Source organism: Heterocephalus glaber, unplaced genomic scaffold (assembly GCF_053883595.1).
Source record: "Heterocephalus glaber isolate CG9 unplaced genomic scaffold, H.glaber_assembly_v1.0 deba00000621, whole genome shotgun sequence".
Classification (NCBI taxonomy): domain Eukaryota; kingdom Metazoa; phylum Chordata; class Mammalia; order Rodentia; family Bathyergidae; genus Heterocephalus; species Heterocephalus glaber.
Window position 1 is genome coordinate 26,579,162 of NW_028258153.1, and position 17,686 is coordinate 26,596,847.

The window sequence follows — 17,686 nt, forward strand, 5'->3', positions numbered from 1 at the left end:
AGCTCAGTGTGAAAGCCTTGGGTTCAATCCCCAGTAGCAGAAAAACAAGTTTAATTTGTACTTTTCTAATGGCCCTCTATCATCTTCAGAACAATAAAGCACGCATTCACAGTTTTGCAAAAAGTCACCCACTCACCTGGACATGAATTATGGTGGTCAGAAAATGAATGGAACCTCACTCGCTTTTACATTTGCTTTCTCTAGCCCCAGGTAGTGTGGGCAATGGGAGCCTGTGAAACACAACTGCCGCTTTGAGCTGAAATAGTGTGTCTCCTCTGAGGAGTTCCAGGGACATTCACAGTGTCAATTTTTGTCCTCGGGTGAAAGGGTGCCCCCATTCGCTCAGGACCCTTGGCTTGAGGGTAGTTTTCACTTCTTGCCGTGGTTAGACCGTCCCTCCCCAAATAACCACTAGATGGCAGGCAAGACACAGATAATAAGCTGGGCTTTGAGGGTGGTCAGAAAGAGGCTCTCCGCTCCTCCCAGACACAGCCCACCCAGTCTCTCTGTGAATATTGCCCCGCCCACATAGTCTCAGACGCTTACTTTTTCTCCAAGCTGTCCATGTACTCTTTCTTCTTTCTCCTACTTTCCTGTGCAGAAATCTGAGAAGAAACGGTGGGGGAAAGGATGAGTTTGTGACCTGGGAGTGAAAGACAGGCATCAGAGCAAAAGACAGGTGCTCACTTTGGCGACCACCTTCCACCTGCTTGACCTGCTGGCTCATCTCCTGGCCACCTCTGTCACTGCTGGTCTGAGCAGCCTCTGCTGTCACCAATCTGCCACCAGCCTGGGCCCCCAGAAAGGCCACTGGCCTCTCAGGAGCCCAAACAAACTTGTAAGGCCCAAACCACTGATAATGCCTCAGAAGCAATGCCAACGCTCTGGACCTTGGTTAGCTCAACTATGATATTAAATAAAGCAACTGGGCTTGGACATGTAGAAACTCCAGGCCGGTTCTACACACAGATGAAGAGGAGTTACTGTTTCTCCAGCTCTGCCTACTCCGCCACCTCCCTCCTGCTCTGCCTCTGCCAGCCCTGGTTAACTTCAGAGGGCAACTGCTGAGCTCAGATAGACACCATAGGACTGCACAGTTATTTGTAATCAAAAATGTCTAGCAAGAAAAAAATAGATGTGTGTGTGTGTGTGTATGTGTGTACTAGAGGGAAAATATTGTGGACATCAGAAAAGTGAAATCTAAAAGGTTGAGACTTTAAAAAATAAATGTGAGTAAAGGTTCTAATACCTTCTCCTGCCCTGCATAGGTCACTGGGCAGCAAGGGGAATGCACGCTGAGCTGGGAGTGCCGTGCACAGAGCTTTGGACAGGGCTACAGAAGACTGGGGTGGGGGGTTCAGGGTGTCCCTCTTCTGGCCATGGGAAGGGAAGGACCGAGCCTGGTCCCCATCTCGGGACAGGGTAGCGCTGGTCCTTAGGAAGGGAGGGAGGACCTTTGGCTCAAATCTGCTGTCTCTGCCCACAGGAGTGCCCAGATTTGAGGGGCTCACCTTGTTCTTGATTTTCCTCCGGATTTTCTTCAGGGCCTTCTCCTCTGATTTTGTTAGGGGCAACTTGGTGGGGATGGGATAGCCCTCAGCAATCAAGGTCCTCTTCTCCTCCTCTGTCAGGACCAGCGGGCCTGATCCCTGTAGTTTCTGTGCAGACCAAGGAGCAGAGAAGGGTCAGAGGAGAAGGGCAGAGTGTGCCAATGGGATGAGAGGCCCCGCCATAATGTCTTACAGTCTGTGCAAGACAAGGACTCCTATGTGCTCTGCATGAAGAATGGCTGCTCTGGAGTGGAAATAAAGATGGAGAAGAAACCCTCATATGAGTGCTTTAACCCAAGGATTGTAATTCCAGGGGAATGATACATGGCCTCTACTCATTATTTCCCATGAAGCACCCTTCTACCTAACTCATCAAAAGTAAAAGTATAGGATTCATCTCTCATATCCCTGGAGATTTCCTGACCTTGGAGGGAAGAAGGGTCCACTTGGAGCTCGGCTCTGTGCAAGAGTTTTGTGGTTCTCCTTGCGGAAATGCACTTTTGTAATGTGGTCTTTACATACCAGGTTGCCCCCAGCTCCACTTAGAGCTATGGCATCTGAGTCCTGGAGATGTACAGGCCCTGTCTGTGGGCACCTCTGGCTGTCCATCCAGGATCAAGAGCACTGGAGCGCATCTCGCTCAGCCCAGAGTAGAAGGATGTGTTTATATCCGCCATAGACACCCGCCTGCTACTGAGTACCATCTCCATGTCCTACCCCATGGAGGACCCAAAATTAACCCCGTCTCTTAGGTAGCTGGTGACTGAGACTATGAGACTGAGTTGATACTCATGGAAGAATCAGAGTCACTGAGTGCTTAGCTGTAATATTAACCAAAGGTGTGTTAAAACGTGCAGAAAGAGAATAGGACAAGAGACTGAGTTTAGAGCTTCCAAGTCCTCCTTCATCTCTCACATACAGAAGGATTCTAGTTTCAAAAAACGAAAAGGGGGGATCATTAACATTTTATCTTTCTTAGGAGTGAGTTGGTTTCTATATAGTCTTTAAAAACTTGTAGTCAATTTACAACATCATGATTAGCAAATTTAAATAAAGTACAATTTTTATAATATACCCAGTTTGAGCATTTTGTTACAGCAACACAAAACAGACTAAGACACTTATTACACAGAAATTTCATTAAACAGTCAAACTCGAGCCCACATAGTGATACACGCCTACTCTCAGCACTACGGAGGCTGAGTTCGAAAGTTCAAGCCCAGCCTGAGCAACTCAGTAGCTTAGAGAGACTCAAAATAAACAGGGCTGGGGATGCAGCTCAGTGTGATGGCCCTAGGTTCAATCCCCAATATCGCACCCCCCAAAATTAAATAAGATATAAGAGAGAGAGGCAGGTTCATTCTACTGAGAAGGACCCGGAAATACTTACATGTGGAGCTGTAAGGAGAGGAGAGCTGGACAGGGCAGAGGGGCCCCGGGGCACAGCTCTGGCAGGACTGTGGGCCTGAGGCAGGCCAAAGGGGTGCAGGCGCGGGTTGGGGCTCAGGCTGCCCTCGGAGTCACTGCTGTGGCTGCTGGGAGGGGTGGGCGGTAAGTGCAGGTGGTCTCCGGAGGCTGAAGAACAGAAAGCCCGTCTCATTCATGTCAGAGCAGCAGCAGAGCCGGCCTCGGGGAGGGGTGAACCTGCCCTGTGTACCACCAGGGGACTGGGGACAACTGGACAGAGCCGACCCCAAAAGATGGCCAAGGTGTGTTGCTCTGGGAGGTGGGGTGGAGAAGAGGTGTATACAGCAGCCCTCCTTTTGTGTGGAAAAGGAGAGAAGTACTTGCTCGCTTGTCCTGGCAGAAATACTGGAAGTATACACCAGGCACTAATAAGGGGGTGACCCGGGATAGGCAGGGAGAAACTCGAGGGACTTTGACAGAGTATTGCCAAGTTTCACTGCATTCTTTTTAGATGCAGTTTGGTTTGTAAATGATACGAATGCATTATGCACTTGAAAAGAAAATCTTTTTAAGACACAGCAAAACCTGGGAGTCCTCACAGGGCGCTTAGAGAAAAGCGTGATTGTTTCTGGAGGAATGTGCCTGGTTGGGCCCACAGGCAAGAAGCCAGGCATTCTTCATTCAGAAAACATGAAATACACCTTTAGATGGACGAGCAGGCACGGGAAAAATAAACGGGGGTGCAGGGCACCGGCTAGGCCCAGGCCTTTCCTCAGGGGTACAGCGCACTCTGCCAGGGCCCAGGCTCTGGGTGACAGGCAGGCAGTCCAGGGGTGCAGGGAAGCACTCCTAGGTTCCCTCCCTCTTTTTCTGGACAGTGGATATTTCTGTCACACCAGCCCCTGTTGCTGAGCCAGGGGCGATAACCTTTGCGGGGCCCTCACCCCAAGTCCCTTTGGGCCCCAGGACAATGAAGCCTTCAGTGTAGCAGTGCGGAGCTGGGCGCGATGCCTGGCTGCATACACACGCTCGGCCCACCTGGCAGAGGATTGTTCGGCCAGGGTGACACCCAGGCATGTCCTCTCCTCGTCCCTTCTTCAGACAGAGGCTGCCCAAGGTGCTACTTGTGATGGGAGTCACAACCACTGACCCAAGACAAGTGGCCCCACCCTTAGCTGCCCCAGGGATGACAAGCAGCAAGCAGGTGGCTCGCCATCTTACTGAAGGACCTGAATATCCAGGGTCACAGCAATGAGATATTCCTCAGCCATCTTCCAGGATATTTCTCATTCTCTCTCTCTCTCTCTCCCCAACATCCGACTGTTTTCTAAGTGCTTCTTTTTTCTCTTTTTCTCTGCCAAAGTGTTGTCAAAGAACTCCCTGGCCATTTCAGTGCCTGTAGGCACTCTTAAAGCTAAAAAATATTCTAGAACAATCCTGTATACTCTATTCCCAGCACTCTTGCCAACACTGCTAGCAGCTAAGGAGGTTAAGTGTGTACCTTAATATGTATGGACTTGGCTAGCAAGGAGGAGGCTTACAAGTGTTAAGCAAGGTATCCCCGATGCCATATAGACATAGGCAATGTATGACAAAAAAATAAAAGCAGTCGGGCATGGTGGCACACACCTGTAATGCAAGCACTCTGGGAAGCTGAGGCAGGAGGATTGCAAGCTCAAGCCTAGACTGGCAATTTAAGGAGTTAGCAAGAACTGGTCTCAAAAAAATTTTTGAAAAGGGCTCGGGGAGGTGGCTGAGTGTGAAGGCCCTGTGTTCAACAATCAGTGCTGTTAAAAAAAAACAAAAAAAAGAAGAAGCAGGGAGCTAACTACTCATCAGGGGTACCAGCTGCCAGCCATACTGTCCTGTTACATTTCCAAAAACTAGTAAAAGCACCTAGTGCTCCCATGCCTCTCGCTTGGGAAGGGCCAAGTCATTCTGATACTTTTCTCTGTTCCAAGCTGGGGCTTCCCCACAAAAGACAGGAAGAGCGAGAGTAAAGTGAACTTGAATCTCACCTTTCCCGCCCATGGAGAGCTTGCTGATCTGGCCGCAGGTGCCTGGGTGTCAGATGACTAAATATCATCTGAAATGCTGCTCTTGGGTTACTGAAAGAGCCAGAACGAGCCACTTTGCCTAGAAACTCTGATGTGTGCAAGGATATTGAATTTCCTTATCTCTCTATCCAGAGCAATGAGGAAGGACTGCTATTTACTTGATTCTCAAAGCATTTCTCCTCCAGTGACCCTGCATTCTGAAGCCACTGTGGGATCTATTGTTATAGTTATGACACCTTCTGAAGCACACTGCAACATAAATTAAAAGAGCGCCATGCATTCGATAGCAATACCCAGAGCCATAAAAATGAAAGGAATTACTTAAAAGTGGCTCAAAGGCTCAAAGGCTCAAAGCCACAATGTATACCATTCAATGCAAAGAAATAATACCTCAATATAGACTCTAGTCAATATTATTAATTTTTAAAGATATAATCCTTTTTTACTGATTGTAAACGTCAATAAAAGTCCAACCCTAATGGAATGGTCACAAATCAAATCTTTAGTTAGTTCCTAAGGGACCAAATGTGGCTTATACTTCCATGAGAACCACTCATACATAACACCCACATATTTATATATTGTACTATATCCTCTTCTGTAACAATCGCATATGCCAATTTCTTATTTGTTGGCCATACAATGAACTGTACTTCTAAACATGTATTGTAAGTGTAAGCTGGGTGGGCACAGTGGCACATGCCTGTAATCCTCACTACACAACAGGCTGAGGCAGGAGGATTGCAAATTCAAGGCCAGCCTGAGTAACTTAGTGAGACTTTGTCTCAAAATACGGAAAAAAAAATTAAAATAAAAAGTCCAGGTTTGCAACCAACTCAGTGGTGAAGTATTTGCCTAGCATGCATGAGTCCCTGGGTTCTATCCCCAGCACTACACACACACAAAAAAAGACATGCATAAAAGGGAGGCGGTGGCATGGACAAAGGCACAGGGCTGAAAAGAACAGGATCTGTGCAGATGCCTCTGTATTCCCAGGACTCCAAGAGGCTCAGGGGCTGTGTGCTGGACCCTAACTGTGGGCTTCGGGGGGAGAACAAAGGTGGGAAGAAGGTGAAAAGGATGTACAGAAAGAGCAAAGTCAAATGACTTCGAGTCTGTCATCATTTAGTCGTAAACAGATGGCAAGAAACCAAAGAGAGGCCATGAACAATTCTGAAGAGGAAGGAGGCTCCTTTCAGCTGTCGTCACCCAGTATCAGCATTTAAAACACTGCCAGGCAGATAAAGTACGAATTCACTTTGCAGAGGTTTTCACTAAGGAAGTGTCACTGCATGTTGCATAGTATTTGTGCGGTTCACACAAGGAGGGCATAAGGACAGTAGGTGTCGTCACCCGTACCCACTTCATAGCCATCTAGAAAGGGCTTGAAAAGTCACGCTGGATAGGAACAAAAGTGTGGTAACACTTAGCTGGGAATTATGTGTGCCTAAGGGAAATAATCTATAGATTTTAAAATGTGTGTATTTGGAACCAAGATTTCTTTAAGAACAGAGCTATTCCACAAAGCAAGCTACACCTGTGGACTCAGTTAATCAAATGCTCTTGCCCTTGACCCCTTCTCTGCAGACCAAGTGACCACACAGGTAAAGGAAGGACAGCTGGCCAAGTGGACACACCTTCTTTAGAAGAGAAGTTCAGGAACTGATCCACTTCGTGAGGCTCCAGCTTAATCTTCGGAATAATCGTCTGGCATGAGGAGTCGACCTGCAGGAAGAATTTCAAACATGGTATTTAAAGATAAGAAAGCTGTTTGTCCTCAGAGTCTGCCTCCAAGGCCAGCCCCTCTCTGGAGCTCAGGGGGATGTGGGTGCTTCTTTACCAGAGAGTCATTTGAATTCCCAATCTTCTCCAACCAAGTTTGCCATTACAGCTAATGGAGTTCTCTAAACTCTAACCCTGAAAGCTAAGGCTCACTTATCAGTGTTTCTTTCTATTGCTTTTGTGGAAATCTGAAGGCATTTTATCATGAAATAATTCATAAATTTTTAAAAGGTCACAAGGCCTCCAGTTTGTCCTTTGGTTTGTACACCTAGACACATCCCTTCTCTCCAAGATCCCAAATGACCTCTACCCATGAAATTACCAGCAAGGAAAGGAAAAGAGCTGTTCAGCCACACAGTGAGCAAGGCTGTGCATGAGCCTGAGCTTAGTCAGTTACATGCATACTCAAGAAATAGCTGAAGCCCGGGGATTTAGCTCAGTGGCACTGCACCTGCCTCACAACAAGTCCCAGGTCCTGAGTTTGATCCCCGGTACCAAAAAAAAAAGAATCAGCCGAGCTAAAATCTTGGAGAGCAAACAGACCAGGCAGCTCATGAGAAAGGTGTGTGAGGAGGCGGGGCACAGGTCTTCTGTCTATAGCCCCTCATCTACACAGTGAAGAGGCCGTGGTGTGTTCATGCTCTACTTATTCTGTCACCTCTTCCCAAACAGGGAGACAACACATCCTGCTCATAGAAGATTAGACTTCATGGATGTTAATGGTGCCAATGTTTATAAGCTGAGGCTTTGAAAACTAGGACTGGCTTCCAACCTCTATTGGAAGATTTACAAGGATGATTCTGGTTAATTGTCAGACACTGGAAAATATCCAGAGAGAAGACAAAATAGAATTCAATTCTACTTGCTAGAGGCATGGACATGAACAGGGAATAAATTCCTCATTTCTCATACTTTTCATAGGTAACACAACATGAATCAGTAGGTGGAAGATTCCAGAATTGAGCAGTGCCCCAGAAAATTAAATATTGTACAGAAAAGTAGCACCCCCAACAGCCATGGGACTGTGAGGCAGGAACTAGACCAACATCTTATCCACTGCCCTCCCACTGGCTTAAAAATCAGTGCCATGAGGAGCTTTTTACCATGAGTATTTATCAGTGTTTTCAGTTTGCGATAACAATAAAAATGAATTAAGTTTCACTTCTAATTTTTCTGGACAATTCCTTTAAATCTTGTAATATAATCAATGCTGACCCCAAATCAACATATTCATTATATATGCATATATGTAAATAAACATGTATACATATGTATAGATATATTAACAAATATGTATACGTATGTGTGCATATATATATATATATATATATATATATATATATAGTTCTGTATAGTTACGTAGAATTGTAGGCCTGCCCTTAAATATGTACCATCACTAGAATAAATGCCTTATTGGAGAATGGAGCTCAGTATCTTTTGACCCAACCTTAATATACGGAAGAAAATGGAATATACCCCAGTATTTGCTTCCAGAGGGGGCTCCTCCTTCTCAAAAGGGGTAGAAACTGTAGTGATGGTCAGGGTGACAGAGGGAACAAGTCCCGGGGGTGGCTCCTCTGTAATCGGCTCTGTCTTGATGGTTGTTGGAGGAAAGTCAGTAGACAAGTACCATTTCTCACTTTCTGCCTCCTCTGTGGAAAGAAGACAAGCACACACATGAGCTTGCTAGAGCATCTGGTGCAAGCAAAATTAATGACCACTGACCTTTCTAAAGAACAAAGCTCCACAAAGAATTACTGAGGGGAGGATACAAGGAAATAAAGCATGTGAGAGGGAGATAAGTGGATGGATCCATGCATACCCATGTTTATAGCAGCACAATTTATAATAGCTAGGTCTTGGAAACAGCCTATATGCCCATTGACAGTTGAATGGATAAAGAAAATGTGGCATTTATACAGAATAGAGTACTATTCTGCACAAGAAAAAGAATAAAGTTGAGACAGTGGTAGCAATGTAAGAGCCCTCACTGGTCTCTGCTTGCATTACATTATGCCAAAGACACTGGGAGGGGGACAGATAGAAGAAAGAAACTTGGCTTCTAGGCAAAGCAAGACAGAGACTAGGTAGTGGGGAAAAAGATGGGAAACAATATTGGCAATGTGTAATGAGTCATGCCTTTTGGTTTTAAAACCAAGTGCGTATGCTATTTATTCAAGAATAAATTTTAAAAAATAGACACTCCCAAAATAAAGACTCAATCAAAAAATGGGCAATTCAAATGAATAAACACAGAAGTGCAGATGGCCATTAAATTCATGAAGCAATGCTCAACATCGCTGGCCAATAGAGAAATGCAGACAAAAACAACAGTGACATTCCATCTTCCTCCAAAAAGAGCAGCTATTACCAAGAAATCAAATTATAACCAAAGCTCTTGAGGCTGTGGAGAAAAATGAACCCTTCTGCACTGCCGGTGGGAGTGTAAACTAGTATTATCACTATGGAGATTCCTCAGAAAACTAAAATTAGAAATTCTGTTCGACCCAGCTATTCCTCATCTAGTTATCTTCCTGAAAGAGTTCAAGTCATCATATTACAATGATATATACATACTCATGTTTATAAGACCACAATTTAAAATACCTAGATCTTGGGAACAGTCTATATGCCCATCAACAGATGAATGGATGAAGAAAATGTGGCATTTATACACAAAAGAGTACTACTCTGCCATAAAGAATAAGGTTGAGACATTCCTAGGTAAGTAGACACATCTTGAGAACATAGTGTTAAGTGAAATAAATCAGACACACAAGCTTAAATTTTACATGGTTTCACTTATATAAGAAACCCAAAATATAAATAAAGAGCAAAATAAAAGATAATAAGAAGTAGAGAGATCTTTTTCAAATGGGAAGGGGAACAAGAAATGGAGGGAGGGAAAAGAGATTTAAATAGGGAGAATTACAGAAAAAAAATGGACATAGGGCTTTTGTAAATGGGAAGGGAAACAGGAGTTGGAGGGAGCAGGGAGGGCTGGGACAGGTAGGGGAGAAAAAATTCAGATGTGTTTTGGACATGTACAATCTCCCCACAATAAATGTAATCGTTGTGTACTGCAAAACATGTCCTAACAAAAAACAAAAAGAAAAACATCAAATGCAATAAACAGCAGAATTTGAAAAGTATTTAATCAAAATTTAAAAAAAGAAAGAAAGAAAGAAAGAAAGAAAGAAAGAAAGAAAGAAAGAAAGAAAGAAAGAAAGAAAGAAAGCAAATGGTTGGCACCCAGGATCCCAGGACTGCGGCAGGGACAATTTCCTTTTCTTCTTCCACTCCCTAGTTTTGCCCTCTTGTTTTCTCTGTGATCCCACTTTATGCCTCAATCCGAACTACACTTCTAGACACTTTGTTCAGCTTTTGGGAATCTTCAGAGTTTGTAAAAACATCTACCCTCTGCCGAAAGGGAGGAACTACACCTCCAGGGCAGAGGGTGTGATCTTGGCAACTCTGGGTCTTGCCTTGTTACCAGGCCATCATGATTATCACTAGGACTGGGGACAGACAGTAGCCAAGCAGCCACACGGACCCCACAGAAAACCTCCATCACCGAGCGTATGTCCTCCTGGAAGTTCATGGACTCCAGATTACTTCTGAGCTAGCACCTCAGCACAGCCCTGGCAAAGCAGGGAGGCACAGGAAAGGAAAGCCAAGCAGCCTGGAAATAGACACAGAGCAAGAAAACACAAGCCAGTGGTTCCCAAAATCCACACCCCTAGCCTGATACCAATTTTAGTAAAAATGAAGCATAAATAACGCAGAGAAGTTCCTCTCCTTTATAAAAATGTTTTAAACACACACCACACAGGCTTAGTGACACATTATTGTTCAAGGAAGCAAATCTGTTGACACTGTGAACCCACACTCAAGAACCTGACTCCAGTTTTCTTATGAAAACCATTCAGAACAGCTAGGTGGTGAAGGAACAGTGAAAACAGGAGCTAAAGGCTAAAGTTAACAACTACTAAAACTGCATTTTAGAAGCAGCTTCCTTCAAGCACAGAAGCAGGTTCACATGCATGATGTGATGCTGTGTTTAGAGTGAGTTCTATAGGCTGCCAAGCACTGTGGTGGATGGGGGGATTTCCGTCACTAGTCGGGTGTGGGTGACATCCTAGCAAAGGAGGGGGTGTCAGGGAACAAAGGGCCTTTTGACATCAGCCAGAGGAGGGGGGCCACACTGTACTTGCACAAAATTCTGCTGGCCCAGAAGGCAGCCTCAACTCAGCTTAGAGGGGCAACTGGACCATGGACCAAAGGCAGACAAAGGCCTCTCCCAAAAAGAGATCAGGACCTAGAAGGCTGTCTGCTCCCAGGGAGACGTGCTTGGGGCAGACCAGAGAGTTGGCGAGTAGGAGAGGTGGAGCGCGAAGGCAAAGCTCACACTGTCTCCACGCACCACCAAGACATGCATGCCTCTGCTTCCTGAAATCAGCACTCCAAGTCCATCCAAACTGAGCAATATTTACCTCAGGCAGAGGCTGGCAGAGAGACAGTAAGATGCAGTATGGCCTCAGTGCATACTGAGATCCAAAGGAAGGGAACATCCCTGAGAAAAGTCCCCTGCAATTACCAAGAAATTATGAGAAGGCCCCCTAATCTGAAGGAGTAATTAAGGTGACTGAGATCCAATTTAATCCACAAGGCAAACAAAAGAAAAGGCAAAAACTAAATGTGAAATGTAAATACGAAGTCATCAGACAAAATGAAGATGGGCAACGGAGTCAGTTTTTCCATGCTTGTGAACCATTCTCAAAGCACACACACACTCATAAAGCAGGTCAGGACTTTATAGGTTCTTAACGGTCAGTGCTCTGTAACCACTGCTCTCTCAGGGCACAGAGGCAGTAGAGCACACACTGATACCTGACCTGCAAAAGGAAAGGTCTTACAAAGACAATGGAGCCTTCCATGTAAGAGGTCTTAGGAAGCTGCCTCCCCTTCCCTGAGGTTTTTTGAGGAAAACATGTACCACTCCAACTGGCAATGTAGTCCTCTATCATGAAAGATGTTTCAGAGTTAGAAAGAGGTGTAAGGCTATCAAATAACCTCGAAGAATCACTTTAGAGTAGAAACGGACATGCAAGCCCCAATCACACTGAAATTAGCAGTGGAACCCAGATGCCTGCATGTCTGCCAATATCCATTCAGGAAGCAACTCGACATGTGGGTAAAGATCTATGCATAAATATGCTATGTCATTATTTTGAATCACAAAGCCCTGGAAATAACCAAAATATTAAATAACAAGGAAAAGGTTAAATCAATTATGGTGCATCTGTGTAATGGAATATTTACCTAGACTTTTATGTTACATTTGTAAGGCCTTTGCAGTAATAAAGGAAAGGTTTATAATAAGAAGAAATAATAATAAGGAAAATAATAAGGAAAAATCTGAGAATAATATACCATTAATGAATATAGTGTAAAAGAGATATATGCCAAAACAGTAAACACACATCTGGACAATCATTCAGAACTGTGTCTTTTTTTCTTATTCTTCATATTTTATGGTATTTACAGACAAACTGTCTGTATTAGGGAACTGTTGTCCCTGGGTGAGCACCCATGCACACAGGCTGCTTCTGCCTCCACTACTTTATGCTGTAGGGTGGCTTTTATTGGATAGAAACTCAAATGGCCCAAGGGGTACAGCTAGAGGTTCTTGATTCAACAAGTCAATGCCTCCTAATACACGCAGATAAGCTTCATTACTGCTTCAGGTCTTCACTCTCCCTCCATCTGTGTCTTTTTCCAAGGAATCTTTTAGTAACCCCCTGTTGTCCACATAACTTAGTTTATCCAATGGCATGTCAGCTTCTTAACACAAGTAGCTTCTTGAGATGTGCCTGTTAAGAGTGGGCTTACGTTCCTGTAGTTTTATCATCACTATGAGAAGGATACACCACAATCATCTACTGATCTCAAGAGCACGATGACAGGCATATTGGTCAAAGCCACCCTCAGATGAGCTTGGTCATTAACAGCCAACAATCCGCTGGCTTTGACGACATAAGTGAATTTAGTAGAGTCACCCTGCCAACGTCCACATAAACCAATCAAATCCTAGCCAGGCACAGACAAGTGAGCTATAATAACAAAAAGATTTTTATTTAAAGTCATGAAGTTTGACATGGTTTGTTATGTATCAACACTTCTAGCTAATACAATGTGGCTGAATGTATGAATTAGAAATTAAATCTACTACATCTGAATCTATTGCAACTAGGAACTGTGTTGGTTTCCAAAATAATTCTCTTAAAGATCAATGGTGATGTTAATAAATATTCTTTAGATAGGCTGTTAGACTTACCAGTTACATCATAAAATAAATGATTGCAATTTAAGAAAGTCAGCCAGTAAGTAGTTTGGTGAGAACAACATTCCAGTGGTAGCTGAAACTAGAGAAAAGTGCTTTCATTTGGAACTACTGGGTGTTGTTTTGTACAAGTAAATATCAAATTAGAGCAAACAAAATGACAAATGTACTCTATGAGTTAGGGGGATAACAATGAACGAAGAAGAGGAGTAAGTATTGCAACTTTTCCACATTATTTTACACTTATAGTTTAATTTTATTGGCAAAATGAGCAGTAGGGGCACCAAAGGTTTAGAATTAGAATTATCCTTGGGCATTTAAGTAACTGCCTACACTACGAAAAAGCAAGAATCGGTAGACAACTATATTCTCCAACTCTATATATATCCCAAAGCTCAGATACTAAGTGAGAAAATAGTGTTTTCCTGAATGGTGTTTACATACCCTTTAAGTTGCATTTCAGATGAAAAACATTCCCCAGGAAATTTGGCAGTCCACACATACAACAACCTCATTATCCTCTTATTTTACTTAAACAACTTCCCGTCAAAACTCAAACTCAAATACGCCCAGTGTCTCAGTATCACCCTAATCCTAACCTTAACCCTAACCCTATGAGCAAGGAAATGAGAACAGGCCACTGTCTCATTACTATTCTCTTGCTTGGTGGCTACTCTGTAAGGCAGCTCCGGTAAGGGTAGGCTGATGGGCCTAGCAGTTTTGATCTCTAGTTTTCAAGGCTGATTATTTTCCAGCTAGGTCCTACTTTTGGAGAAACACAATAGGTACACACATAATGAATAGAAAAACAGGAATACATTCTTAAAAAGAGAAATCAAATAGGGTGAACAACTTTTAAAGGATAAAAATGCATATATAACCATTTACTATTTAAATAACATGTCTAAAATGAAGAGAAAACTTTGTAAATACGTAGGCCTCATCTAAATCCGTCAGCATTTGATTTGTTTGGCATTTAATTTTCAAAGGTGTTAATAAATCATGACCAGTTTCTCTTATAAAAATGAGTTAAAGAAAAAAACCTTGGTTTTGGAGGGTAAGGAGGCTGAGTGAGAATTCAGTTGAATGTGACAGAATCCCAATGAGACTATAGTGCAAAACATGGGCATTAGAGGCTTGTCTGTTCAGGGTCCCCTTCCCGAGTACTTAACCCTAAAATAACTTTCAGTCTTGAGTTGTGTGAACGGTGACTCTGCATTTAGTGAACCAGCATTTAGCATAAGTAGTTATTATGTGCTAGAGTACTGTTCTGAGTGCTTTGTATATACTAATTAACTTAGTCCTAAGAGTATCCATCTAGGGTAAGTGCTAGCCCTACTCTCATTTTATAGGCAAGTAAACAAAGATATTAAATAACTCACCCAGAGTTACACAGGTGGTATATGGCAAACCTGAATTCACACCCAAACAAACCAGCTCCCCAGCCCATGATCCACTCCCTAACTTACATATGGTTGCCAACACAACAATGATTAAATTATCTCTAGCCAACAGTAATTATTCTATTAATGTTATCTTGATCTCCTTTGGTTCCTTCTCTATTTTTCACTTTAGTTTATATACAGACTTCTAATCCAGTGTTTCTGGGATGAAGAATCCTAGTTTAAGGCCAACCAATACTAGCTAAAATGTGTTGAGTGCTTGTTAAACAGCAAGTATCCATAGTGTATTAGGTGATGGTAAGACAAAATCCACACAATTTCTCTTATTAGCTCCCTTACTACATGTTCTTTATGTGCTTGTGTCCTAAGAAGCTTGTGTCTCTCCCTGGCTCCTGTCATTCTTATTGTGACCATTTGGTAAATTACATATTTAATTATGTGTAATTCACCTAAAGGCAATAAAAATAATAGCTAATATTTATTCAGTGTTCGGGAATTCTTCTGAGTGCTCAACAAGCAATCACTCAGCCAGGCGTTGTGGCGCAGGACTGTAACTCCACACTCTGGGAGGTTGAGGCAGGAGAATCATCACAAGTTCAAGCTCAGCCTGGGCAATTTAGCAAGACCCTGCCTCAAAAAAAAAAGTATTAACTCATTTTAATCCCTACAACAATGCTGTGAGGTATGTATTATGATTGTTCCCATTTTAAAGTTCAAGAAAGTGTGACATGAAAGTTAAGCAACTCGCCCAAGATCACACTATTAGTAAGTGGCAGATCCCAGATTCAAATCCATGCAATTTATCTCTAGAGGTTAACATAGTGCTCACGAGATATACTGTTTTAGCATCTCAGGTCCTCCTGCAGGATGCTGTGGTTATAGAGTAAGAATCAGATAAATATTTATGGAGCAAGTAATTAATTTCAAAAGATTTATTTAGGGAATCCATACACAGGGAACTCACCAAGTTTTATTTTTCTTCCTTGAAGTTATAACTCTCATTCATAAATACTCACAATAATTTTAACTGCTATAGTTGTAAGCATTGCATCTTAACCATCCCAGCATAGCAATGGCTGGGGAGACAAAGAGGTCATTACTTACTTTTCTTTTGAAAGGTAGCATCCTTATCTTTTTTCACCTGTGCTCTTCTTCATCTCCTGCCCAGCCACAATGAGGACCTTCCCGCGGCCCACCCACGGCAGATGACCTGGTTGGCACGTAGATGATGAACACATCTAGTGTTTCCAGCCCTGAAAATAGTCCCTCGAAGATATCTCAGACTGATGCTCTTGTCATCAGCTCAAGTTAAATGTGAGGAAGACACATTTCATCTCCTCTTTTTGACTTTGTCTCAGGTCCCACTTCCTGGGAATATGTCAACAATTCTCTCCAACACTACAGAGCAAAAACCTAAGTCACCTATGACTCAGCCCTAAAATCCTGTTCCCAGTGTACTGAGCCCTGTGCTAGTTCTGCCCCAGGCTTCTCTACTCATTTCAAAATCCATGTTATACCCCTTCCTGTTTCTCCCTGGATAACTGTGCTCACCTTCCCTGTTCCCGCTTCCTCAACTACATGCCAGTATTCCCTTCTGCTAATCTTCAAAAAACATCTTACCAGTGTGTTCAGGTCCTGCTTGTCATTACCTGGTGATCAAACCCCAACTCCTTACCCTCCTCCAGACTGTCCCATTTACCCCATGTGACCTCACACTATCTGCTCACCTTCAGCTCACAGACAACTGTTCTTACTCCCACCTGTGAAAATAGCTTCATCAATGCAGGGGATTCATTTGAGGTCAGCCCACTCAGCAACCCTTGGCCCCTGAAAGCCTGAGAAGCTCAGAGAGACTCATAGAAAGGAAGGTGGATACTACTCCTATCCCTAGCCCATCCTCCGTAGACCTGCACCAGCCATATACAGGCCCTTAATCCACCCCAAACAAATCACCTTGATTTGTGCACAGTGCAATTACTACTTCATGCTAAGGTCTGTTGATATTTCATGTACTTTTTAACTTTCTTCTTATATCATCATTAAGGATCATGTCCAGCTCCTCCCAAATGGCCCTAGTGCAGCACTATGTGGATTCTTCTTTAGGAAGAACACTGAGATTAGAGCACAATCAAATGTCCAATAGTGCTGTAGCTTGAGTCCGGCATGTGCTCAAGGCGAACATGTTAAGGCTGTGGAACAACTGGAAAGCTGTGGAGACTGAGAGGCAGGGCCTAGTGGGGGCTTTAGGTCATTGGGGTTTCTCCCTTGAAGGGGACTGTAGGATCCTCATCTCTTCCTCTTTGTCCTTTTCACCTTCTGGCTACAAAGGTGAATGGTTTTGTTCTGCCACATGCATCTGCCACAAGATGCTGCCTTGTCGCAGGCCTGAAGCAACAGGCCCAATTCACAAAGGAACATGACTAAAATCTAGTAGGAACAGCATTCTCTATGGGGCCAAGCACAATTCTTGGTCATTCAAATGATAAGCTTTTATTTCTCAAAGCAGGAAAACATCCACAAGCATTTTACTGGGATATTTCTGCTTATCTCTTTTAACCTCCCTCAGTTTTTTTCCTTTTCTTTCTGGTAGAACAGAAAGCCCTGCTCAGCATCTGCTTGCCAACCTGGACCGTGATGACAAGCACATGCCCAGGATGGGGCTGTTGCTCGGTGGTTGGGAAGGACAGGGCCGCATTCCTAGGCGTGGCCCTGTGGTTGTGAAGCCACATTGAAGTTCTCTAGTGTTTCAGAAAAGTCTACAGTCAAAGTCAGCCCAGAAACAGATGACTCCTGTGTAATCTTAGACCAGTGTTTCTTAACCTTTTGGGTGGCTATAGCATCTTTTGATAATCTAAAAAAAAGCTACAAAGCTTCTCATCAAAAAAGTTAACAAATATAGACAACTCACAATTCTATATATACTTTTTGGGATCCACAGACCATCTGAGGCTTATGATAGAATAATATAGGCTAAGAACTTCTGCATTTGCCCTACATGATCGCTCTGGAGTTCAGCAGAGAAAGGAAGGGAATAGTGACAGGAGAGAGAAAAAACAAAGAAGGGAAGAGGGAAAAAGAGAAGGGTTCAGTGGGAAGGAGGAGAGACATGAAAGGGGAAGAAAAGGGAGAAGAAAAATGTGAGTA

At 43.5% G+C, this 17,686-nt stretch overlaps 1 protein-coding gene across 1 annotated transcript in view; it reads right to left on the reverse strand.

Moving 5' to 3' along the window:
* The window catches only part of Creb3l2 (cAMP responsive element binding protein 3 like 2), a 123,656-nt gene that overhangs the window by 24,633 nt on the left and 81,337 nt on the right, over positions 1–17,686 (reverse strand). Inside the window, exons 3-7 of the mRNA XM_004851238.3 lie at positions 8,273–8,448; positions 6,652–6,739; positions 2,941–3,125; positions 1,512–1,658; positions 547–605 (exon numbers count right to left, since the gene is read on the reverse strand). Coding sequence (XP_004851295.1) covers positions 547–605; positions 1,512–1,658; positions 2,941–3,125; positions 6,652–6,739; positions 8,273–8,448 — 655 coding nt within the window. The remainder of the gene's footprint in view (positions 1–546; positions 606–1,511; positions 1,659–2,940; positions 3,126–6,651; positions 6,740–8,272; positions 8,449–17,686) is intronic.